Source organism: Salmo trutta, chromosome 2, assembly GCF_901001165.1.
Source record: "Salmo trutta chromosome 2, fSalTru1.1, whole genome shotgun sequence".
NCBI classification, from domain to species: Eukaryota; Metazoa; Chordata; class Actinopteri; order Salmoniformes; family Salmonidae; genus Salmo; species Salmo trutta.
In genome coordinates, this window is record NC_042958.1 from 9,367,025 (window position 1) to 9,394,388 (window position 27,364).

The 27,364-nt window shown below is 42.0% G+C and overlaps 1 protein-coding gene across 2 annotated transcripts in view; it reads right to left on the reverse strand.

Moving 5' to 3' along the window:
• Positions 1–27,364, reverse strand: part of LOC115150111 (laminin subunit alpha-1) — a 94,898-nt gene that overhangs the window by 29,213 nt on the left and 38,321 nt on the right. For both annotated transcript variants that reach the window (XM_029693056.1, XM_029693047.1), the window contains exons 7-24: positions 25,534–25,651; positions 24,820–24,998; positions 24,045–24,150; positions 15,373–15,530; positions 14,992–15,132; positions 14,607–14,771; positions 13,754–13,855; positions 12,514–12,840; positions 11,794–11,904; positions 10,296–10,423; positions 9,815–9,901; positions 8,139–8,350; positions 6,804–6,910; positions 4,790–4,970; positions 4,210–4,346; positions 3,805–4,038; positions 3,506–3,649; positions 807–986 (exon numbers count right to left, since the gene is read on the reverse strand). In XM_029693056.1, the coding sequence (XP_029548916.1) occupies positions 807–986; positions 3,506–3,649; positions 3,805–4,038; positions 4,210–4,346; positions 4,790–4,970; positions 6,804–6,910; positions 8,139–8,350; positions 9,815–9,901; positions 10,296–10,423; positions 11,794–11,904; positions 12,514–12,840; positions 13,754–13,855; positions 14,607–14,771; positions 14,992–15,132; positions 15,373–15,530; positions 24,045–24,150; positions 24,820–24,998; positions 25,534–25,651 (2,817 nt within the window). The remainder of the gene's footprint in view (positions 1–806; positions 987–3,505; positions 3,650–3,804; positions 4,039–4,209; positions 4,347–4,789; positions 4,971–6,803; positions 6,911–8,138; positions 8,351–9,814; positions 9,902–10,295; positions 10,424–11,793; positions 11,905–12,513; positions 12,841–13,753; positions 13,856–14,606; positions 14,772–14,991; positions 15,133–15,372; positions 15,531–24,044; positions 24,151–24,819; positions 24,999–25,533; positions 25,652–27,364) is intronic.

The following is a 27,364-nucleotide window of genomic DNA, read 5'->3' on the forward strand; positions in this document are numbered from 1 at the left end:
TTGAGTTTGTTGTTTGATGCAAGCAAAGGCTTTTTTATGGCAACCCTCTCAAACAACTTGTGGTTACGTAGGTGACGTCTGATCGTAGTTTTGGAGACTTTCTGAACCTAAAACAGAACGAACGTCTGCAATTTACCAGCTGTGATCCTTGGAGATGTTTTGTCTACTCAAAATATCCTCCTCACTGTGCGGGGGGTCAATATAGACACACATCCTCTTCCAGGCCGATTGTTAACATCTCCAGTTGCTTTAAACTTCTTCATTATTGCCCTGATAGTGGAAATGGGCATTTTCAACCGTTGAGCTATTTTCTAATAGCCATTTCCTGATTTGTGCGGCTCAACAACCTTTTGTCGCACATCATTACTGTATTTCCTGGTATTTCCCATAGTGATGGATGATTATGGGAACTCTGTCTGTGTGTCACCTCATATTTATTCCCCAGTGAAACAGGAAGTCATGGCTTACCACTTAAGTGTTCCTAATCACTCAGGTGAACTTAAAAATATAACATATGAATGGGAATATACTTCAGTTAGATTTTACTCATAAGAATTTAAGGGTGCCAATAATTGTGGCACACATGTTTTGGAGAAAAATATTTATTTCACATTTATTTTTTTCAATAATTTTACTTCAATTAAACGTTCGATTTTTGTGAATATTTTGAATGAAAGAGCAAGAGGATAAAAAGCAAAGCCATTTTTTTCACATCCCATTTTGCTTATATTTACCAAGGGTGCCAATATTAGTGGAGGGCACTGTAGTCACTTCATGAGGTAACAGTGATGTGAGGTGTAGTGCACCTTGTTTCCCTGGTAGTGTTTAGGCAGCCTCCAGTAGTAGGGTCCAGCCAGGCTGGGGGTCTCTATGTCCCTGATGTCTAACAGCATGTCTGGGTTCTGGTAGTAGACCCCCACTACACTGCCCTGGAGGTCACTCTGACTGACCACATGGAGCAGCTCTGGGTCAGAACCCAGTGTGATCTGTATGCAGAGATAGATACACACAAACACATGAGTATGTGCATTAGACAAACACACACACACACACACACAAACACACACACACACACACACACACACACACACACACACACACACACACACACACACACACACACAGAGACACACACACACACACAGAGAGACACACACACACACACAGAGAGACACACACACACACACAGAGAGACACACACACACACACAGAGAGACACACACACACACACACACACACACACACACACACACACACACACACACACACACACACACACACACACACACACACACACACACACTACTGTCCTCCATCAGGAGATGAGGTCTACAGCACAGGAGGTTGATGGAATGGTATCAAATACATCAAACATGGTTTCTATGTGTTCAACGCCATTCCATTCGCTCCGTTCCATCCATTGTTATGAGCCAACCTCCCCTCAGCAGCCTCCACTGATTTACAGCCAGCTCAGCTGTGCCATCTCTTATCACTAATTATGACCAGGAAATAGATAACCCGGCTAGCTACATCTGTGGTCTTTCAGATTCCTCTGTCTGTGGGGCCGGGGGGGGATGCTACACAGGGAACGTGTGTCCTTGAGCCGGGCTGCGAGCAGCGGGCACCGTACGTGGCATCACTAAGGGCCGCCGCCATAACAGATGGGCATCCTATTGGGTATCTTTCTAGGCATTTCATTTCCTCTCTATTGTGTCCAATTAAAATGAAGCTAATTAGAAGCATTCAGCAAGTAATGAGGATACAGATATTGTTCTTCATCCAGACAGATGAGATAGTATACAGCTGGAGAATTATCATTTTGATTTATTTAACAAGGCAAGTCAGTTAAGAACACATTCTTATTTAGAATGACGGCCTAGGAACAGTGGGTTAACTGCCTTGTTCAGGGGCAGAACGACAGATTTTTACCTTCGATCTAGTATTTGATCTAGTATTCTACTATTCGATCTAGCAACCTTTCGGTTACTGGCACCAACGCTCTAACCACTAGGCTACCTGCTCTAACCACTAGGCTACCTGCTCTAACCACTAGGCTACCTGCTCTAACCACTAGGCTACCTGCTCTAACCACTAGGCTACCTGCTCTAACCACTAGGCTACCTGCCGCCCATGGGCCAAATCATTGTCTGGATACACCTGACTAAATAGCTTTGAACTCAGAAATAGATTATATCTTCCAGGTCATAACGCATTTTCAGGAAAAACTCCAGGCTCTAAGCATTATCTATTGTTAGATTTGACATGCCGGTTGTTTCTTGGCTAACGAGGTTATAAACAAGACAGAGAAAATGATTCTGACATAAACCAGACAAATAGAAGCCAAGTTATTATACAGTATTGTTGTATAAAGAATATAAGAGTATCACTAAACAAAGGTATTGCAATCCCAGACAGCGACTAGAAAGAATAAGACGTATTTTGTTTCAAAAAATGTGCCATGATTTCATACAGACGTGGCGGAATGAAGTCCGTTCAACCCCTTCAGAAAATGGCAGACAGTTTCTCAATATCTGTTAGCATAGCCACCCATCTGAAGAGGAAGCAGATGGGCGGGGCTAAAACAGGAAACCAATGGCAGACAGTTTCTCAATATCTGTTAGCATAGCCGCCCATCTGAAGAGGAAGCAGATGGGCGGGGCTAAAACAGGAAACCAATGGCAGACAGTTTCTCAATATCTGTTAGCATAGCCACCCATCTGAAGAGGAAGCAGATGGGCGGGGCTAAAACAGGAAACCAATGGCAGACAGTTTCTCAATATCTGTTAGCATAGCCACCCATCTGAAGAGGAAGCAGATGGGCGGGGCTAAAACAGGAAACCAATGGCAGACAGTTTCTCAATATCTGTTAGCATAGCCACCCATCTGAAGAGGAAGCAGATGGGCGGGGCTAAAACAGGAAACCAATGGCAGACAGTTTCTCAATATCTGTTAGCATAGCCACCCATCTGAAGAGGAAGCAGATGGGCGGGACTAAAACAGGAAAAACCAGGGTAATATTCAGTAGCAGGCACACGTTTTAAAACGTTTTGCAATGGAAAATAAAAATCCAGAAGGTGCAACATTACAAACATTCAGGTAGAAAATGCATTTTGTCAAACAGACATATTCATCCGTCATGGCAAACAGTGTAGAGTGATCGCTCCCCACTAGGCAAAAAACTGGTTGAATCAACATTGTTTCTGCATTATTTCAACTCAAGAAATCTATTTGATGACGTTGAATCAACATGGAAAACTGATTGGATTTGCAAAAAGTCATCAATGTAAGGGCATTTCCTATTTTTCCCCCAACTTTTAACCTAAATTCAATGACATGGTGACCTTTTTTGTTGATTTCACGTTGAATTCACGTTAGTTGAAAACTCAACAAAACTAGAAGTTAAACTGACATTTGTGCCCAGTGGGTCTAATCAGCACATTTCTACCGTCAGCGTTCTGAACAGACCCCAGGATGAGGAGGGTTTGGATAAGTGGACTGTACTCACCGGCACCCGGACCATCCCACCCAGCTCCTCACAGTCTGAGGAGACCCCGAAACAGAAGCAGGGGCTGCAGCCGGCCGGGTTAGAAACAGATAGGCCCAAGGTTCCCTTCTTACACTCATCACAGCCACCTCCGCCCACATTGTCCTGGCAACCAGAGACCAATTCATTAAAAGAGACAACATACTTAGTACGGACACAATAAAACACAACACTATCGTAGGCCATAACGGATATGATATTCCATCATATGAACAAATACTTTTTGTTCACTCAACTAATTCCACCAACAGTTGAAGTACCTTGCACACACAGCTCCCTGGGGCCTTACAGCTGCACACGCCCAGTTCCTCATCGCAGAACTCCTCTCTGGTGCCGTTGATGTTGCAGTTGCACACCGTGCATTCTGGGTAGCCCCTGTAGCCCATGGCGCAGCGGTCACAGTTCTGCCCAGCGAAATCAGAGCGGCACTGGCACTGCCCGTTGGTGATGCCACACTGGGTGGCAGAGCTGCCCGTCTCACTGCAGTTACATGACTAGGAACAAAGGGACAAAGATGAGCTTTAATAAACACCTTTTATGTTATATGATTTGCTTGTTACAGTTATAACTTATGAAGCATCTATGTAGGCATTAAAAAGGTTTATGTAGGGCTATGTAGGCCTTATAAAGGCTTCTACATTTCCAGTTGGAGAAGTAGGTTTTACCTTACAGCCTGTCACAGTGTCGTGACCCCAGTGACCTTCCTCACACAGATCACACTTCTCTCCTCTGGTGTGGGGAGGACAGATACACTCGCCTGTTGTCACGTTACAGTTGCCATGGGTGTGGGCACACTCACACTCTGATGGGGGGAGTAGAGAGGGAGAGAGAGATGGAGAGAGAGAGATGGAGAGGGAGAACGAAAGAGAAAGAGAGAGATGGAGAGAGATAGAGATGGCGAAAGAGAGAGAAAGAGAGATGGAGATGAAGAGAGAGAAAGAGAGAGATGGAGATGAAGAGAGAGAGAGAGACAGAGAGAGAGAGAGGGTGGGTGGGTGGGTGGAGAGAGCATTATGGTTGGTTCAGATCAGAATGAAACTCAGATGTAAATGTCTGGTAAAGTTTGGGTAATGTTTGTGACCTTACGTGTACAGCCGCTGCCCTGGTTGGTAAAGTTTGGGTAATGTTTGTGACCTTACGTGTACAGCCGCTGCCCTGGTTGGTAAAGTTTGGGTAATGTTTGTGACCTTACGTGTACAGCCGCTGCCCTGGTTGGTAAAGTTTGGGTAATGTTTGTGACCTTACGTGTACAGCCGCTGCCCTGGTAGTTAAAGTAACTGTGATGACAGCGGTCACACTTGTCCCCCGCCACCCCTGGGATGCATTGGCACTGCCCATCTTCCTCACAGGCCATGGACACAGATCCTGACTGGATACAGTCACATTCTCTGCACCCCTGTCCGTTGAGAAGACCGTGGAAGCCCACCTGGAAAACACAGACGAAAACACCAATTCTTAGTAAATTCCATCAACTAAGCAGCATAATTCTGAGAACCCTCTTGATCTTTCATTCAAACTTTCTTAAGCTGTAAAACATCAATACAAGTATATCCAGACATAAAAGGTGCACATTACTCTGAGTCTGTTTCCTTGATAGAGAGCATGTAGCAGGAGGCCAAGTGACGTTAGATGCAACACTTCTACATGTCCAATGACATCGTCACTATCAATCAGGGGGTCTCACTGTCACCAAACATGAACAGGCAGGAAGTACTTCCTATCTCCTGTTATATTACTTATCTGTCTCCATCAGTCCTCTCTGTCAAAACGGTCAACTCTCAGTCCAAGTTGGACCCAATGGAGTACCAGGAACCAGACATCCAGGCAATGGGGCAGAATTTACCACAGCCAGAGCATCTGATTCTGGGATTAGAGAGAAACTGCTAACTCTCTTCCATCCCCATCTATCAATATCTATATCCCCAATTGGAATGCAAAATTAATTAAACTTATTGAGAGAGAGAGAGAGAGAAGTCCAAGATTGCTCTACTGTTTTCTCTAGATAAGCATCTCTAGGTGTTTTAAATACATGTGTTGTTGGTTGCATTTCAACAGCCCCTGCCCAGCCAAAGAGCTCCCCTCCCCCCACCTCGAGCAAATAAACCCAGCTACTGCCCCCACAAAAATCTACATAAAATATGTCTCTGTCCCCCTCCTTCCCTCCCTCTCTCTGCCAAGGAGGCGATAGATAAGCTGACCCTGTTAATGAATATATCTAAAACATTGGACTGCCTTCCGACAAGCTGGGCTCTATTGGAAGGTGGGTGTGGGAAGCGGGACACGGAAAGGAGATAAGCGGGAGACCTTGGACACCCACTGATAACTAAGCGTTCCAATGGACTGGGCTGGGTTAGGGTTAGTAACTTAGTAATGGACTGGGCTGGGTTAGGGTTAGTAACTTAGTAATGGACTGGGCTGGGTTAGGGTTAGTAACTTAGTAATGGACTGGGCTGGGTTAGGGTTAGTAACTTAGTAATGGACTGGGCTGGGTTAGGGTTAGTAACTTAGTAATGGACTGGGCTGGGTTAGGGTTAGTAACTTAGTAATGGACTGGGCTGGGTTAGGGTTAGTAACTTAGTAATGGACTGGGCTGGGTTAGGGTTAGTAACTTAGTAATGGACTGGGCTGGGTTAGGGTTAGTAACTTAGTAATGGACTGGGCTGGGTTAGGGTTAGTAACTTAGTAATGGACTGGGCTGGGTTAGGGTTAGTAACTTAGTAATGGACTGGGCTGGGTTAGGGTTAGTAACTTAGTAATGGACTGGGCTGGGTTAGGGTTAGTAACTTAGTAATGGACTGGGCTGGGTTAGGGTTAGTAACTTAGTAATGGACTGGGCTGGGTTAGGGTTAGTAACTTAGTAATGGACTGGGCTGGGTTAGGGTTAGTAACTTAGTAATGGACTGGGCTGGGTTAGGGTTAGTAACTTAGTAATGGACTGGGCTGGGTTACGGTTAGTAACTTAGTATCTGCTTTCAAATTTCAAATACCCATTCCATGTAGAGGTGTGGGAGTGGAGAGTTGGGAGGAATTACAGGGAAAATACTCATTCCATGTAGAGGTGTGGGAGTGGAGAGTTGGGAGGAATTACAGGGAAAATACTCATTCCATGTAGAGGTGTGGGAGTGGAGAGTTGGGAGGAATTACACGGAAAATAGACTAGGAGGGTAGAAGGGACTAGCCATGTGACTCGACCATATAGCCAGAAAAACTATTGGCCCTTTGGTACGTGAGCACAAAGAATGCTATATAATCTACATACCTGACACTGGTCACACTTCTCTCCCACCACGTTGGGTTTGCAGGTACACTGTCCAGTGAGCAGGTCACACACTCCCGAGTACGACCCTTTTTCATGGCAACCACAAGCTACACGCAGTGGAGAAATAGGTAGCAAAACATAGTCGGAAACATACATGTTAATAACATCAGGACTCATGCTCTTTGTGTTGAAAAGAATACCGGTGAGGTGAGAGTTCACACAGTTATCAAAGATCCATCGTGATGATAGAATACTGTTTATAAACAATATGCAGACATTTTAGCAAGTTTAGTGAAATGAGGCTGAACGGTGAAGGTATGCAAGACTTGCAGTATTGCGATATTCCCCTAGATGTCACTCTGTCCATTATAAAGAGCTCTTCTACAGTTGTCTGAAGTAAAATTGCACATCCATCATAATATTTAGGATCATGTTTGATGGCCAAATAAGTTCCATTCTAGGTGATGACTGAATCCATACACATATCTCCCTATGAATACAACATTCCTATTGTCATAACATAAATGTATTGTCAATGTTGTGGAACGCAGACATTGTCACAAAACCAGGTCTGGGAAGGAGAAGGCTGCAGTATTATCATACCCAAAGGCTAAGGGGATTATACAGCTTCATGTGATGGTTATAAGACTTCATAAGCTGTTCATAAGCTGCCCTGAGAGGCCAGGTCCCATGCCATATCATATTCAAACAGGGATTTAACCTGACCTTTGACATCACAATGCCTGGGGTAACATGTCTGGGTCTGTTTTCACAATGCGTCTCAGAAAGGGAGTGCTGATCTAGGATCAGTATTACCTTTTAGATCATAATGAATGAGATTACATGGATAGGGTGGGACCTGATCCAAGATCAGCACTGCTACCTTCAGATGAATATGGTTCCTGACCCATAACAGACCTTATTGTTAGGATTAGGTCTAAAATGTGATGTTGGGGCCGGGGGGAAGCAGATGTAGGTCAAAGTTTAGATTTCATCTGTGGTTGGTTGGCCACGTCCTTCACTCAGCATTCCTCTGACTTGCTAACTGTTACTCAGAAACGTGCAAAAGTGTCTATTTCCTGTCTATTCTCACTGTGTACATTCTGTGATGTAGTTCAGTACATATCATAGACTACAGTTAGATGGATGCTGGTATCTCTGTTAACTAGTATGTTCAGTACATGGTGGCAAGGGACATTGCTTGTTGTGTAAATGTAACTTTGTGGGGATCTGTGGAAGAATCCACTAAAAGGACAATAATGATCCTCAGCATCCTCCTCCTCGTCATCATCTTCCTCGTAACCATCATCATCCCCACCACCATGGCTCTCCTACCCTGGCAGTTCTTGGCGGTGATGGCGTCACCGTAGTAGCCGTCCTCACACCTCTCACACTGGTCTCCGCTGGTGTGGCTGTGACACTTCAGACACACACCGCTGCTGGTGTCACAGTGGCCCGGCTCCCAGGGGTCCACGTTACCGTTACACTCACACACCACGCACTCCTGGCCTGCCACCATCGGCTCACCATGGTAACCGTTAGCACACCTGGAGATGTCAAAGTTAGAAGATGAACAAACAATACAATAAACTATTAGTTAAATGGTTGAGACCAGTACAAAAAAAAAAAATGTATGAAATGTATGCATTCACTACTGTAAGTCGCTCTGGATAAGAGCGTCTGCTAAATGACGTAAAATTTAAATGTATAATGTATTGTACTTGAGTTTCAAGTATAATTTCCCCATGTAAACTGTTATTAAGTACAGTACCAGTCAAAAGTTTGGACACATCTACTTACTTATTTTTACTATTTTCTACATTGCAAAATAATAGTGAAGACATCAAAACTATGAAATAACACATTGAATCATGTTGTAACCAAAAAAGTGTTAAACAAATAAAAATATATTTTATATTTGAGATTCTTCAGTAGCCACCCTTTGCCTTGATGACAGCTTTGCACACTCTTGGTATTCTCTCAACAAGCTTCACTTGGAATGATTTTCCAACAGTCTTGAAGGAGTTGCCACATATGCTGAACACTTTTTGGCTGCTTTTCCTTCACTCTGCGGTCCAACTCATCCCAAACCATCTCAAATGGTTTCTAATGCCTTTAAGGGGTGGAAGGGCTCCATGGCTGGGTAGTGAGCACCCCCCACCCAGGCAAAGTCAATAGGGGGTGCCCCTGGTCATATTGGGTTGAGGTCGGGATTTCTTAGCCAAAGCAAGTCTCTTCTTCTTATTGGTGTCCTTTAGTAGTGGTTTCTTTACAGCAATTCGACCATGGCCTGATTCACACAGTCTCCTCTGAACAGTTGATGTTGAGATGTGTCTGTTACTTGAACTCTGTGAAGCATGTATTTGAGCACTGAGTGGCCCAGCCAGAGCACTGACTTGAACCCTATCTAACATGTTCACGTTCCATCAGGACAACGACCATTCAACGCAGGAGTGGCTTCGGGACAAGTGTCTGAATGTCTATGAGTGGCCCAGCCAGAGCCCGGACTTGAACCCGATCAAACATCTCTGGAGAGACCTGAAAATAGCTGTGCAGCAACACTCCCCATCCAACCTGACAGAGCTTGAGACAATCTGCAGAGAAGAACGGGAGAAACTCCCCAAATACAGGTGTGCCAAGCTTGTAGCGTCATACCCAAGAAGACTCAAGGCTGTAATCGCTGCCAAAGGTGCTTCAACAAAGCACTGAGTAAAGGGTCTGAATACTTACGTAAATGTAATATTTCCATTTTTTTTAATACATTTGTAAAAATGTATATAAACCCGTTTTTGCTTCGTTGTTATGGAGTATTGTGTGTAGATTAACGAAGAAGAAAAAACATGATTTAAACAAATATAAAAAAAGGCTATAATGTAACAAAATGTGGAAAAGGTCAAGAGGTCTGAATACTTTCCAAATGCACTGTATAACTGATTATATAGTACAGGTTTAAGTAGTAAAGACACGGTCAAACTGAGAATGTACGGTTTAATAACCTTTAGTCAACATACCTCTCACATTTAGTCCCAGTGTAGCCCTGCTGACACTGGTCACATGTCACCTGCCCAGGGCCTTCTAGGAGACAGGTGGGGCTGAAACTGAAGAACAGAACAGGAGCGTGAGCAGGGAGGACTGTAATGATGACATCACATTATCTGGTTGGAGCTTTCTATTTATAGGGCTTTTCTAAAACTTTAATCATTTCATATTGTATGAGTGAAGATCCCACCCCTTCCACCCCCTAACATTGACAAACACCAGCACTAATGTTAAGCTTGGTATCAGTTCACACAACAGCTAACCTAACTGTCATTAAAGAAAGCAATACAGTACCTGGTACAGTTGAAACATTCTGTTGTTGACATGAAACCTACAACAACCAATATCAGCCAGACTCTCCACCACCCAGTGTTCACACATATGTGACCCATCTATCGCCATGGAGAGGGATTCTACATTCTGAATGAATGGCATGTTGGCACAGTCACTCACTTGTTCGTCGCCACTGTCAGCGGGCAAGCGCATCTCTGGCAGTCCTCCGGGGTGCCCTCAGAGGGGTTGCCATAGTAACCGTGGAGGCATTGGTCACAGTGGGGCCCAGTGGTATTGTGAGTACAGTCCTGGGGAAAGATTTAAGGCGACAGTTTCTGGTCTGACTCACATGCCCTTACGCTGCCATAGACACACCATAGCAACCAAATTTCTTGGGATGTCTCAACATCCACTGTTAATGGGATAGTTAACATGGCAGTGGACGTTTTAGAGATGTCTCAACATCCACTGTTAATGAGATAGTTAACATGGCAGTGGACGTTTTAGAGATGTCTCAACATCCACTGTTAATGAGATAGTTAACATGGCAGTGGACGTTTTAGAGATGTCTCAACATCCACTGTTAATGGGATAGTTAACATGGCAGTGGACGTTTTAGAGATGTCTCAACATCCACTGTTAATGAGATAGTTAACATGGCAGTGGACATTTTAGATTATTTCCCACTTTTTAAAAAACTGTTTGGATAAACACCCTAGGTAAGTAAAAAATAAAGCTCATAAAAAGTGAACTATCCCTTTAAGTGCACCAAACTGCTAAACCTAACCGCTAAACCTAACCGCCAAACCTAACCGCCAAACCAAACCACTAAACCTAACCGCTAAACCAAACCGCTAAACCTAACCGCTAAACCTTACCGCTAAACCAAGCCGCTAAACCTAACCTCTAAACCTAACTGCAAAACCTAACCGCAAAACCTAACCTCTAAACCAAACCGCTAAATCAAACCGCTAAACCTAACCGTTAAACCTAACCGCTAAACCTAACCGCTAAACCAAACCGCTAAACCAAACCGCTAAACCAAACCGCTAAACCTAACCGCTAAACCAAACCGCTAAACCTAACTGCAAAACCTAACCGCAAAACCTAACCGCATCAACGTGAAGCATTTTCATTAATGTAATTGAATGTAGTAACTTTAGCATGTCTTTTGATTGACATAGTATATTGACAGAACGGATGCCTGGCAGTAGCCATTGGATAATCACTGATATTTAAACGCCTAACACAGCATTAACTTGTCATCCAATAAAGCGAAGAATTCAATTGAAACACAGTCCAAAGTGGCACCCTATTCCCTATAATTTAGTGCACTACATAGGGGATAGGATATGGCTCTAGCCAAAAGTAGTGCACTATATAGTAGTGCACTACCTGACTTGCCTAGTTAAATAAAAGTAAAAAACTAAATAAAAATAAAAAAGTAATTTAGGAATAGGATGCCATTTCAGATGCAGCATAGGAAAGTGATTCATCATATGACTGTTAACAAACACAGCTCAAGCCAGGAAGCTTCCTACTGGGGGTTTGCTCATTGGTGTGCTGTAGCCTCTAACTGCGAAGTGAAGCTCTGACTGGTTCAGAGGTTACCTAGTGCAGATGTTAGGTCTATGCCCCCCGCTGTCTAAACATGACACTCTGCAGATAGAGGACTCACCAGACACACTCCGTTGATGTCACATTCCGTAGCGTGGTCGTTACACTCACACTGGAGACAGTTGCCTCCGAACAGGATCCCCCCGACACGATAGAACCCAGATGAACAGGACTACAAACACAGAGAGAACAACAATAACATCATTTAGCGGTCGCTGTTACCCAAAGTCACATACAGTAAGCACAGGTACTCAGATTGTGTGGCTCATATGACAGGATATAATCCAGACAGAGGAGGCTGGTGGGTGGAGCTATAGGAGGACGGGCTCACTGTATTGGCTGGAATGGAATAATTGGAACAGAGTCAAACGTTGTTTCCATATGTTTGATGTGTTTGATACTGTTTCATTCATTCCATTCCAGCCATTAACAATGAGCCCGTCCTCCTATAGCTCCTCCCACCAGCCTCCTCTGAATCCATACACACAGTACTACAAACATAAAGACAACTATAACATAATCATTTAGCAGTTGTGTTTACCTGAAGTGACACATAGTAAACACGTATTCAAAAATATGTGGGTTATGTGGGAATTGAACCCGCAACATTGTTGCTAACACCATGCTCTTCTTCTACCTCTAACTAACCAAGCCAACTGAAAAGCATAATGAGCTTTGCTTTTACAATGGATGCAGCTCAAATCATTAACAAAATAGTCTAGACACCCTACAGTAGTAAACAGTATCAATGTGGCGACCGTCACATGACCTGGGTTTTTACCTCACAGGATGTGCCAGAGTAGCCCAAGGGACACTCACACTGCTCCACGTCCCGGGCCTGGACTGTGTTTGTAGAATTGATGTCTACCATATCCAGAGATACCGTGCTCAACCTGAGTTCCCCCTCGGCGCTGGCATTGAGGTGACCTCTGATCCTCAGCCCGGCCACGTCGGCCAGTGCAGTCATCAGCCCGTCCCTGTCCACCCTCTGACCTGTGTGCAGGTCTAGGAAGTTCTGTGGCAAGAGCTCCACAGAAACATGCTGCTCACGCAGGGGCGTCAGCAAGAGCTGCCTGGAGGGCATCTGACGCAGGGTCCTCCCATTCCCCTGGTGGCACATCAAAACAAGGTAGTTAGCAACACATTGTGATTTACAATGACGATCTGATGTAGGTTCAGGGGTTGGTGTACTCAAACCCTAGCCCCCAACCCCAGGGGCTAGGGGCTAGAGGTTTCTTTTAAATTACCCACTGGAAAAAGCTGGTTGAATCAACGTTGTTTCCACGTCATTTCAACAAACAAAAAAATGTATGTGTTGACATTGAATCAAGATTGGATTTGGAAAAAGACATCAGCATACGGAATTTTGTCTTTTTTTTCACTCAACTTTTAATCTAGATCCAATGTCATGGAGGATTTTTTGGAGGATTTCACGTTGAACTCACGTTAGTTGACAACTCAACCCAATGTAAATCAAAAATAGAACTGACGTCTGTGCCCATTGGGAAGGTTTTAGTTAGTCTTGCTTTCCATTGCACTTCCATTCCGCTAATATCATAGCCAGGTTGAAAATGATAAGATCAGATCGCTTTATTGGTCAATTGCACACAAGGTCCAACCGAAATTTGACTTCCACTTTTAACCCAACCCCTCTGAAAGACACACATACAGGACATACACATACATATAGAGGTTGTGGAGAGGTGCGGAGGCTGCCACACTGGGCGCCCGGGAACTGTTGTTGTGGGGGGTTAAGGGCCTTGCTCAAGGGCACAATGGCAGGTAATGGCATCTAGGATTTTAAACCAGCAGCCTCTCTAAACGCTATTCTACCTGTAAGCCCAATAGTTAGCCCAAAATCTATTAGCCCAATATCTGTTATCCCAATATTTAGTTAGCCCAATATCTGTTAGCCCAATATCTGTTAGCCCAATATCTGTTAGCCCAATATTTAGTTAGCCCAATATCTGTTAGCCCAATATCTGTTAGCCCAATATTTAGTTAGCCCAATAGTAGCTTACCTCGATAATCAAATCAAACTGTGACGGCAGAGACTTGTCCACGTTGTCCACTGAAACATCATACGCCACGCTGTAGCTCAAAAACCCTCCGTACGATGTCAGCTTCACATAGAAATGACCAAAGGGAACATTGGAAAAAAGGAGAGAGTGTTACACTCAAGAAAACAGTACATACAGCAAATATGCAATAGTGGAAATTCATCACACTAAATATTGACATGAAATCTGTCCCTTCAGGATAAACACTGCCCCTATCTTTAACTCTCCCTCCCACCCGATATTAAGGACATGCCATAGATAATTACTCATTTTAATGAATGAATTAACTGTAATCACCTGAGGGACTAATGGGTAGCAAACATATTAGACAGGCTTCTAACGAGTGGAGCATCATTAACTCAGGGATGAATAAAGTGCCTGGCCCTGCTTGACTATAATTACAGGGCACCCTGTGTTAACACAGTGGGAGGATAGAACAGGACGAGTGGAAATCTAATCGTTTCAGGGAGAGAGAGAGAGAGAGAGACAAAAATACAGTAGCAAGAGAAAGAGAGACAGAGAGAGAGAGCGGGGAGAGAGAGGGGGGGAGAGAGAGAAAGATAGAGAATGAATGAAAGAGAGAAATACAAGAGAGAGAGAGAGAGACAGAGAGACAGAGAGACAGAGAGAGAGAGAGAGAGAGAGAGAGAGACAGAGAGAGGTGATTGTAAAATCTATTTGTTTGAAGCTAATACATGCAGGTCATTAGCTATCTGAACAGCAAAATGAGATAGCTAATGCTAACGCCACTGGAGCATTGAGCTGAAAAGGAATAGGGGACTCTATAGGTACAGTATACACTAACGAAACGTACCCTTTTCCCCAGGAGGGACTCTGGGGCGGCCCATGTAGAAACAAAACGGTACAATTGGATCATGGTGATGTTTGGGATGATGAGGTTGTTGTCTTCATCTGTGAGAGGTGCCGTGTAGACAGGTTTGCTTGTAGTGGTAAGGAGCCATCCATTGGAGTGCACAGTCTGTGGGGCCAGGAGAATTCTTCGTTCTATAAACTCGCCATGACAACATCACAGACCGATCCAATTTACTGGTTATATGTTATTGAGTTGTACAGTATCAAATAGTTTAAAGGCTCCCACCAAAACTATGCTGAACCGTTGGAGTTGTTTGTATATTCCTGTGTAAAGGAACATATTCACAATGAGGGTGCATTTGGATGTGGGTGTGGCTGTATGTTACCTGAGACATAGACCAGGGGGAGCTCTCACACACGTCAGACACACCGAAGCAGAAACATTCAGTGCAGCCCTCTGGGTCACTGCCCTCCAGGTTGAAGAAACCCTGCTTACACAGGTCACAGTCAGCCCCCATCACGTTCTCCTGCAACAGAGACACGGTGGAGGTTAGGGGGTTTGGTTTTATAGGAACATTATGGTTAATCATCATGCAAGTGCACCGTTACCCCCCCCCCCCCCTCCACACACACACACAACCCCACACCTGACCCCTACACACACACATATATACACACAAACACACACAATCCAAATTAGCCACTTTAACAGCACAGTTAACCCATAACAGTGTTGTGTTTTACAGCGCCGTGTTCCCCAGCGTTACCTTGCAGATGCACTCTGTGCAGGGGTCGATGTTGAGGCTGCCCTCCAGACTGCACTCACAGCGTGAACACAGGGGGAAGTCCCTGTAGCCAAAGGCACAGCGGTCACAGCGCTCGCCCGCAAAGCCCTCCTTACACAGACACTGGCCTGGGTTCAGACCTACACAGCACAGTCAAGACGGGACAGTATAGTTAACAAAGACAATAGCATAGCCTATAGAATAGTATAAAATAGTCTATATAATAGTACAGCCTACATAATAGTATAGCCTATATAATAGTACAGCCTACATAATAGTATAGCCTATATAATAGTATAGCCTATATAATAGTATAGCCTATATAATAGTATAGCCTATATAATAGTATAGCCTATATAATAGTAAAGCCTATATAATAGCATAGCCTATAGAATAGTATAAAATAGTCTATATAATAGTACAGCCTATATAATAGTATAGCCTATATAATAGTATAGCCTATATAATAGTATAGCCTATATAATAGTAAAGCCTATATAATAGTATAACCTATAGAATAGTATAGCCTATATAATAGTATAGCCTATATAATAGTATAGTCTATATAATAGTATAGCCTATAGAATAGTATAGCCTATAGAATAGTAAAGCCTATAGAATAGTATAGCCTATATAATAGTATAGCCTATATAATAGTATAGCCTATATCATAGTAAAGCCTATATAATAGTATAGCCTATAGAATAGTAAAGCCTATATAATAGTGTCACGCTCTGACCTAAGAGAGCTGTTTTTTCTCTGTTTAGGTAGGTCAGGGTGTGATGGGGGTGGGCATTCTATGTTGGCATTTCTATGTTTTGGCCGGGTATGATTTCCAATCAGAGGCAGCTGTCTATCGGTGTCTCTGATTGGAAGCCATACTTAGGCAGCCTTTTTCCCCTTGGTTTTCGTGGGTAGTTGTTTTCTGTTTTGTTAGTATAACCTGACAGAACTGTTGGCTGTCGTTTTGTTTTCTTTGTTTAAGTGTTTTCATTAAAAGTAAAGATGAGCACTCAACACGCTGTGCCTTGGTTCCCTTTATATGACACACGTTACAAATATTATAGCCTATAGAATAGTAAATCCTATATAATAGTATAGCCTATAGAAAAGTAAAGCCTATGTAATATTATAGCCTATAGAATAGTAAAGTCTATAGAATAGTAAAGCCTATATAATATTATAGCCTATAGAATAGTAAAGTCTATAGAATAGTATAGCCTATATAATATTATAGCCTATAGTATACCCTATAGAATAGTATAGCCTATAGAATAGTATAGTCTGGACCCTCTCTTTCTAAAATTATCCGCCACCATTGTTGCAACCCCTATTACCAATCTGTTCAACCCTCGTAAAACTGACTATTCTATCGATCCTCGACTTCGGTGATGTCATTTACAAAATAGCCTCCAACACTCTACTCAGGAAACTGGATGCAGTCTATCACATATACCACCCACCACTGCGACCTGTATGCTCTCGTCGGCTGGCCCTCGCTACATATTCGTCGCCAGACCCACTGGCTCCAGGTCATCTATAAGTCTATGCTAGGTAAAGCTCCGCCTTATCTCAGCTCACTGGTCACGATAACAACACCCACCCGTAGCACGCGCTCCAGCAGGTATATCTCACTGGTCATCCCCAAAGCCAAAACCTCCTTTGGCCGCCTTTCCTTCCAGTTCTGTGCTGCCAATGACTGGAACGAACTGCAAAAACCGCTGAAGTTGGAGACTTATATCTCCCTCACTTACTTTAAACGTCAGCTATCTGAGCAGCTAACCGATCGCTGCAGCTGTACACAGCCCATCTGTAAATAGCCCATCCAATCTACCTACCTCATCCCCATATTGTTTTTATTTACTTTTTTGCACACCAGTATTTCTACTTGCACATCATCGGCTGATCTATCATTCCAGTGTTAATTTGCTAAATTGTAATTACTTCGCTACTATGGCCTATTTATTTCCTTACCTCCTCACGCCATTTGCACAAACTATATATAGACTTTTTTTCTATTGTGTTATTGACTGTACGTTTGTTAATTTCATGTGTAACTCTGTGTTGTTGTTTGTGTCGCACTGCTTTGCTTTATCTTGGCCAGGTCGCAGTTGTAAATGAGAACTTGTTCTCAACTAGCCTACCTGGTTAAATAAAGGTGAAATAAAAAAATGATTAAAAAAAAAAACTATAGTATTGTACAGCCTATAGAATAGTATAGCTTATAGAATAGTATAGCCTACAATATAGTATAGCCGATACAATAGTATAGCCTATAGAATAACCTATAGAATAGCCTATAGTATAGCCTATAGTATAGCATAGCCTATAGTATAGTAAAGCCTATCGAATAGCCTATAGTATAGTATAGCTTATTTTTTTTTATTTTTTTTTTATTTCATTTCACCTTTATTTAACCAGGTAGGCAAGTTGAGAACAAGTTCTCATTTACAATTGCGACCTGGCCAAGATAAAGCAAAGCAGTTCGACAACATACAAAAACACAGAGTTACACATGGAGTAAAACAACATACAATCAATGATGCAGTAGAAAAAAAAATAAGACTATATACAATGTGAGCAAATGATGTGAGATAATGGAGGTAAAGGCAAAAAAATGCCATGGTGGCAAAGTAAATAAAGTATGGCAAGAAAAAAACACTGGAATGGTAGATTTGTAGTTTGAAGAAAGTTAAAAGTTAAAATATAAATATAAATAATATGGTGCAAAGGAGCAAAATAAATAAAATAAATAAATACAGTAGGGGAAAAGGTAGTAGTTTGGGCTCAATTAAAGATGGGCTATGTACAGGTGCAGAGATCTGTGAGCTGCTCTGACAGCAGGTGCTTAAAGCTAGTGAGGGAGATAAGTGTTTCCAGTTTTAGAGATTTTTGTAGTTCGTTCCAATCATTGGCAGCTGAGAACTGGAAGGAGAGACGACCAAAGGAGGAGTTGGCTTTAGGGGTGACCAGAGAGATATACCTGCTGGAGCGCGTGCTACAGGTGGGTGCTGCTATGGTGACCAGTGAGCGGAGATAAGGGGGGACTTTACCTAGCAGGGTCTTGTAGATGACCTGGAGCCAATGTGTTTGGCGACGATGATGAAGTGAAGGCCAGCCAACGAGAGCATACAGGTCGCAGTGGTGGGTTGTATATGGGGCTTTGGTGACAAAACGGATGGCACTGTGATAGACTGCATCCAGCTTGTTGAGTAGGGTATTGGAGGCTATTTTGTAAATGACATCGCCGAAGTCGAGGATTGGTAGGATGGTCAGTTTTACGAGGGTATGTTTGGCAGCATGAGTGAAGGATGCTTTGTTGCGAAATAGGAAGCCAATTCTAGATTTCACTTTGGATTGGAGATGATTGATGTGAGTCTGGAAGGAGAGTTTACAGTCTAACCAGACACCTAGGTATTTGTAGTTGTCCACAAATTCTAAGTTAGAACCGTCCAGAGAAGTGATGCTGGATGGGCGGGCAGGTGCAGGCAGCGATCGGTTGAAGAGCATACATTTAGTTTTACTTGTGTTTAGGAGCAGTTGGAGACCACGGAAGGAGAGTTGAATGGCATTGAAGCTCGTCTGGAGGGTTGTTAACACAGTGTCCAAAGAAGGGCCAGAAGTATACAGAATGGTGTCGTCTGCGTAGAGGTGGATCAGAGATTCACCAGCAGCAAGAGCGACATCATTTATGTATACAGAGAAAAGAGTTGGCCCAAGAATTGAACCCTGTGGTACCCCCATAGAGACTGCCAGAGGTCCAGACAGTAGGCCCTCCGATTTGACACACTGAACTCTGTCAGAGAAGTAGTTGGTGAACCAGGCGACGCAATCGTTTGAGAAACCAAGGCTACTAAGTCTGCCGATGAGGATGTGGTGATTAACAGAGTCAAAAGCTTTGGCCAGGTCAATGAATACGGCAGCACAGTAATGTTTCTTATCGATGGCGGTTACGATGTCGTTTAGGACCTTGAGCGTGGCTGAGGTGCACCCATGACCAGCTCTGAAACCAGATTGCATAGCGGAGAGGGTGCGGTGGGATTCAAAATAGTCGGTAATCTGTTTGTTGACTTGGCTTTCGAAGACCTTAGAAAGGCAGGGTAGGATGGATATAGGTCTGTAGCAACTTGGGTCAAGAGTGTCACCTCCTTTGAAGAGGGGGATGACAGCAGCTGCTTTCCAATCTATGGGAATCTCAGACGACACGAAAGAGAGGTTGAACAGGCTAGTAATAGGGGTTGCAATAATTTCGGCAGATAATTTTAGAAAGAAAGGGTCCAGATTGTCAAGCCCAGCTGATTTGTAGGGGTCCAGATTTTGCAGCTCTTTCAGAACATCAGCTGAATGGATTTGGGAGAAGGAGAAATGGGGGAGGCTTGGGCGAGTAGCTGTGGGGGGTGCAGTGCTGTTGAATGCAGTAGGGGTAGTTAGGTGGAAAGCATGGCCAGCCGTAGAAAAATGCTTATTGAAATTCTCAATTATAGTGGGCTTATCGGTGGTGACAGAGTTTCCTATCCTCAGTGCAGTGGGCAGTTGGGAGGAGGTGTTCTTATTCTCCATGGACTTTACAATGTCCCAGAACTTTTTAGAGTTGGAGTTGCACGAAGCAAATTTCTGTTTAAAAAAGCTAGCCTTGGCGTTTCTAACTGCCTGTGTGTATTGGTTTCTAACTTCCCTAAAAAGTTGCATATCGCGGGGGCAGTTCGATGCTAATGCAAAACGCCACAGGATATTTTTGTGTTGGTTAAGGGCAGTCAGGTCTGGGGAGAACCAAGGGCTATATCTGTTCCTGGTTCTAAATTTCTTGAAAGGGGCATGCTTATTTAAGATGGAGAGGAAGGCATTTTTAAAAAATAACCAGGCATCCTCTACTGACGGGATGAGGTCAATATCCTTCCAGGATACCAGGGCCAGGTCGATTAGAAAGGCTTGCTCGTTGAAATGTTTCAGGGAGCGTTTGACAGTGATGAGTGGAGGTCGTTTGACCGCTGACCCATTACGGGTGCAGGCAATGAGGCAGTGATCGCTGAGATCTTGGTTGAAAACAGCAGAGGTGTAATTAGAGGGCACATTGGTTAGGATGATATCTATGAGGGTGCCAGTGTTTGCGGATATGGGGTTGTACCTGGTGGGTTCATTAATAATTTGTGTGAGATTGAGGGCATCAAGCTTGGATTGTAGAATGGCTGGGGTGTTAAGCATGTCCCAGTTTAGGTCGCCTAGTAGCACAAGCTCTGAAGATAGATGGGGGGCAATCAGTTCACATATGGTGTCCAGAGCACAGCTAGGGGCCGAGGGGGGTCTATAGCAGGCGGCAACGGTGAGAGACTTGTTTTTGGAGAGGTGGATTTTTAAAAGTAGAAGTTCAAATTGTTTGGGTACAGACCTGGATAGCAGGACAGAACTCTGCAAGCTATCTCTGCAGTAGATTGCAACACCGCCCCCTTTGGTCGTTCTATCTTGTCTGAAAACGTTGTAGTTAGTTATAGTATAGTATAGCATATAGAATAGCATAGCCTATAGTAATATATAGTAATATATAGCCTATAGGACAGTATAGGCTATAGTATAGTATAGCCCACATAATAGTATAGCCTACAGTATAGTATTGCCTATAGTATAGTATAGCCTATAGAATAGCCTATAGTATAGTATAACCTATAGCATAGTATAGCCAATAGTATAGTCTATAGTATAGTAAAGCCAATAGAATAGTATAGCCTATATAATAGCCTACAGAATAGCCTATAGCATAGTCTATAGTAAAGTATAGCCTATAGAATAGCCTAAAGTATAGTATAGCCTATAGTCTATAGTATAGCCTATAGAATAGCATAGCCAATAGAATAGTATAGCCTATATAATAGCCTACAGAATAGCCTATAGTACAGTCTATAGTCTATAGCATAGCCTATAGTATAGTACAGCCTACAGAATAGCATATACTATAGTATATCATACAGTATAGTATAGCCTATAGTATAGTAAAGCCTATAGTATAGTATAGCCTATAGTATAGCATAGCCTATAGTATAGTATAGCCTGTAGAATAGCATTGCCTATAGTAATGTATAGCCTATAGTATAGCCTATATAACAGTATCGCCTATTCTATAGTATTTGCCTAAATAATAGAATAGCCTACAGTATAGTATAACCTATAGTATAGTATAGCCAATAGAATAGCATAGCCTATAGTATAGTATAGCCTATAGAATAGTATAGCCTATAGTAATGTATAGCCTATAGTACAGCAAAGCCTATAGAATAGCATAGCCTATAGTATAGTATAGCCTGTAGAATAGCATTGCCTATAGTAATGTATAGCCTATAGTATAGCCTATATAACAGTATCGCCTATTCTATAGTATTTGCCTAAATAATAGAATAGCCTACAGTATAGTATAACCTATAGTATAGTATAGCCAATAGAATAGCATAGTCTATAGTATAGCCTATAGTATAGCATAGCCTGTAGTATAGTATAACCTATAGTATAGAATAGCCTATAATATAGTATAGCCTATAATATAGAATAGCCTATAGATAGTATAGCCTATAGAAAAGCATAGCCTATAGTAATATATAGCCTATAGTACAGTATAGGCTATAGTATAGTACAGCCTATAGTATAGTATAGCCAATAGAATAGCCTATAGTATAGTATAGCCTATAGTATAGTATAGCCAATAGTATAGCATAGCCTATAGTATAGTATCACCTATAGAATAGTATAGCCTATAGTATAGAATAGCCTATAGTATAGTATAGCCTATAGTATAGTATAGCCAATAGAATAGCATAACCTATAGTATAGTATAACCTACAGAATAGTATAGCCTATAGTATAGAATAGCCTATAGTATAGTATAGTCTATAGTATAGTATAACCTATAGAATAGCATAGCCTATAGTATAGTATAACCTATAGTATAGCCAATAGTATAGCATAGCCTATAGTATAGTTTAACCTATAGAACAGAATAGCCTATAGTATGAAATAGCCTATAGAATAGCATAGTCTATAGTAATATATAGCCTACAGTACAGGATAGGCTATAGTATAGTATAACCTACAGTATAGTATAGCCTATAGAATAGTATAGCCTATATAATATTATCCTATAGTATAGTATAACCTATAGTATAGCCAATAGTATAGCATAGCCTATAGTATAGTTTAACCTATAGAACAGAATAGCCTATAGTATAGTATAGTCTATAGAATAGCATAGTCTATAGTAATATATAGCCTACAGTACAGGATAGGCTATTGTATAGTATAACCTACAGTATAGTATAGCCTATAGAATAGTATAGCCTATATAATATTATCCTATAGTATAGTATAACCTATAGTATAGCCTATAGTATAGTATAGCCTATAGTATAGCTTATAGTATAGTATAGCCTATAGAATAGTATAGCTTATAGAATAGCCTATAGTATAGCTTATAGTATAGTATAGCCTATAGAATAGTATAGCCTATAGAATAGCCTATAGTATAGTATAACCTATAATATAGAATAGCCTACAGAATAGCCTATAGTACAGTAAAGCCTACAGAATAGCCTATAGTATAGTATAGCCTTCATAATAGTATAGTCTATACTGTAGTATAGCCTACAGAATAGTATAGCCAATAGTATAGTACAGCCTATATAATATTATAGCCAATAGTATAGTATAGCCTATAGTATAGTATAGCCTATAGTATAGTATAACCTATAGAATAGTATAGCCTATAGAATAGTATAGCCTATAGAATAGTATAGCCTATAGTATAGTATAACCTATAGAATAGTATAGCCTATTGTATAGTATAGCCTATGGAATGGTACAGCCTACAGAATAGCCTATAGTATAGCCTATTGTATAGTATAGCCTATATAATAGTATAGCCTATAGTATACTATAGCATATGGAATAGTATAGCCTACAGTATAGTATAGCCTATAGTATAGTATAGTCTATAGTATAGCCTATAGTATAGAATAGCCTACAGAAAGCCTATAGTATAGCCTATAGAATAGTATAGCCTATAGTATACTATAGCATATGGAATAGTATAGCCTACAGTATAGTATAGCCTATAGTATAGTATAGCCTATAGTATAGCCTATAGAATAGAATAGCCTACAGAATAGCCTATAGCATAGCCTATAGAATAGTATAGCCTATATTATAGTATAGCCTATAGTATAGTATGGCCTATAGTATAGTACAGTATAGCCTATAGGACATGCGCTACATAGCCCTATAGTGTAATTTCAGTATGTATTGTTTTGCTGTTATGTCCAAAACTTAGATGGAGAATTTGTGATACGTTACTGTCAGCTAAATATAATATACTCTGAATTACTGTACATGTAGAGTCTCAAGTCTTATGAATATCCCCAAAATAAAAGTGTCCTTATCACCCATCTCCCATAATGATTTTGGTAGATATTCAGACCTATACTGAACTATGCAGGTATGTTTTTAACACAAGCTGAAAACAAACATTATTTAACAGATGTTATGGCAGGTGCTATTTAACTCTTCTGTTTCTAGCTCCAACAGTGCAGTAATACCTAACAATACAATACAATACAATACACACAAATCCCCAAAAATGTCATTAACAAATATCTGAATGAATAGAGTCTTTGTACCATTCTCAGGCTTGGCGTGGTTGTCATCTCTGATACAGGCAGGAGTCAAAGACCCCTTCATGTCACAGCTGCACTCCACACATGGGTTCTCATTGTGCGGAGACACCTACACGCACGCACGCACGCACGCACGCACGCACGCACGCACACACACACACACACACACACACACACACACACACACACACACACACACACACACACACACACACACACACACACACACACACACACACACACACACACACACACACACACACACACACACACACACACACACACACACACAGAAGGAAACAAATACACAATTGACCATTCACATTCTACACAAGGTACACACTGCAATTACAAGTTTAATAAATCACCATTGATCCATCCAAGCAAGGGCCATCACATCCAAATAGCTGCATTCTACAGTAAATCTAGTCTTTCACTGAGCCACATAACCCAGACTAGGTAGTGTGTATAATCAGGCACACACAACGATTTTATTAGCCAATCAAAAGATAATGGGCATGTACAAAACAGTGCATAGAAATGCCACTTAGGAAGACCACAGGGTCCTCGGGAAACAGGGGCCATATTGATGGATTGAATTACGGGGACCGTAGGGACAGAAAAGGGACATTGGTTTATGGCAGGGGTCTTCAACTGGTGGACCGCGAGCCAAATCCGGTCCGCTAGCCATTTTGATGTGACCTGCCAAAATGTCTTACGGGGGACCATAGAGACACAAAGAGGGCATCGAATTACAGGGTCAGTGAGGGGACAGTACCTTGTTGGGTCTGTAGAAGCCATCTGCGCAGGTCTCACAGTTGACACCGGCCGTGTTCTGGGTACAGCTGATACAAACGCCCCCGCCATGGAAGTCACCATGTGAGTTCATGCTCATCTTGCGGTTGGCCACCGTCTGGTTAAAGTAGCAGTCGTTGGCCTTGTCGTGGCAGTTACATTCTAGTGGTGGAGGATCATACACCGGTCAGATAACTTCTAATGCATCTCAATGGGAGAGTAGTTGAAGGGTAGTTTATTATTGAGAATATATACCAACTGTTCAGTTTTTTATTTTATTCTGTACTCGGAGTAAACACAGTATGTGCTATTTCGTCAAGGTGCTGAAACAACTGAGAGATGATGATTTAAAATACCAAATTTTCATTAAAAGCTTGGAAAACCCCTTGGTTAAATCTGCTTAATAGCTATTGATATAAAACATAATGTAAATGAGTTAAAATCTCCATAGGGATAGGAAACAAAAAACTCTGTCATGTGTGTCAATGAATGAGTGAGATGTGTGTCAATGAATGAGTGAGAGATGCAAGTGGATTTCATTGAAAACGTGAAGAAGTTATTTCATCTGATCTGGATCACATTAAATCAAGTCTAAATCCAGCATGTCATTTTCATGTCTTTGTTTACTAAGTGACAACTGGCAAACGTCGACAGTATGATATTTTACTTAGGCCCATAAAGACCAAGTTCCGCTTACTCTCGCATGTGTTGCCATCAGAGAGGGTTCCCGGTTGCCACGGTTCCTGGTGGTAGCCGGGGCAACACTCATTACAGCTCTCCCCACAGGTATTGTGCTCACATACACACTGCAACCTCTGAGAGGACGAAAGAGACAGAGGAATGGGTGAAGTGGAAGCTGCAAGAAGCAACTGATTCAGTGCTTATGCTCTAGTCCTATTGTCAACTGGGACACACACACACACACACACTCACTCACATAACCACACACACAAACACACACTCACATTCACATTCACACACACAACCACACAGACAAATGGTTTCCTCATTTTTGCTTGTCAGACAAACAACTGGTCCCATATGAGGTGTGAAGTAACACTTGTGTGTTGTATGCACGTCATGTCACAATGTGTGTGTGTGTTTACGTCTGTGTGAAACGTTAATGCATTTCTAAGTGTCGAGAGTTGAAGGGTCACAGGACTTTACGGCTACACATAATACTACAACGTGAACTTGTCATGTCTCCACGCCCTCTAAGTGGAAACACTGTAAACAGAATTGTAATGTTTTTGAAAGCTAAAATTTACAGACATTTTCCTTATATTTTTTAGACTTGTTTTATTTAGTTTATACTTGAAATTGTTGTAACAGCCTTTTACATTCTGAAATTGTCGCCGTAGCTTTAAAACATCAACTGTGTATAAATCTCAGGTCCAGGCAATAAGCAACTCCCCAGGGTATTATCAATGTCGCAATTTTCTTTTACCTCATATAGGCATAATGACTTCCAAGACATTTATAAAGTGAAGCCTGGTTTGTTCTAACGTAGCTTAAATATGCTAGTATAACCCTAAGCACTCCTATCTATACTGAACAAAAATATAAACACAACATGCAACAATTTCAAATATTTTATGCAGTTACAGTTCATATGAGGAAATCAGTCAATTGAAATAAATTCATTAGGACCTAATCTAGGGATTTCACATGACTGGGAATACAGATATGCATTTATTGGTCACAGACACCTGGGCCTCACAATGGGCCTCAGGATCTCGTCACGGTATTTTTGTGCATTCAAATTGCCATCGATAAAAAGCATTTGTGTTTGTTGTCCATAGCTTATACCTGCCCATACCATAACCCCACCGCCACAATGGGGCACTCTGTTCACAACGTTGACATCAACAAACCACTCTCCCTCACGACGCCATACACATGGTCTGCAGTTGTGAGGCTGGTTGGATGTATTGCCAAATTCTCAAAAACAACATTGGAGGCGGCTTATTGTAGAGAAATTAACATTACATTTTCTGGCAACAGCTCTGGTGGACACTCCTGCAGTCAGCATGACAAGCGCACACTCCCTCAAAACTTGAGACATCTGAGGCATTGTGTTATGTGACAAAACTCCACATTTTAGAGTGACCTTTTATTGTCCCCAGCACAAGGTGCAGCTGTGTAATGATCATGGTGTTTAATCAGCTTCTTGATATGCCACACTTGTCAGGTGGATGGATTATCTTGGCAAAGGAGAAATGCTCACTAAAAGGGAAGTAAACAAATTTGTACACAATATATGAGAGAAATATTGTAGTTTGTGCTTCCTGGCTAGCAGCTACTGTGATATTTATGGTCAAATTGAGCTGCGGACCAAGAATGTTGTGTTGCCAGCGGCAACGGAAGGTGAGGTAAGGATGTAATGTGAATTGAAAAGTAGAAATCTCTTTCGGCATTCCACTCCTCACACTCTCCTCCCATCTCTTGTAGTGAGAATAGCCAGTTTGATTGAATTACTTTCTCATCCTCGCGTTAACTTGACATTCGCCCTTAATGAGGAAGGCAAC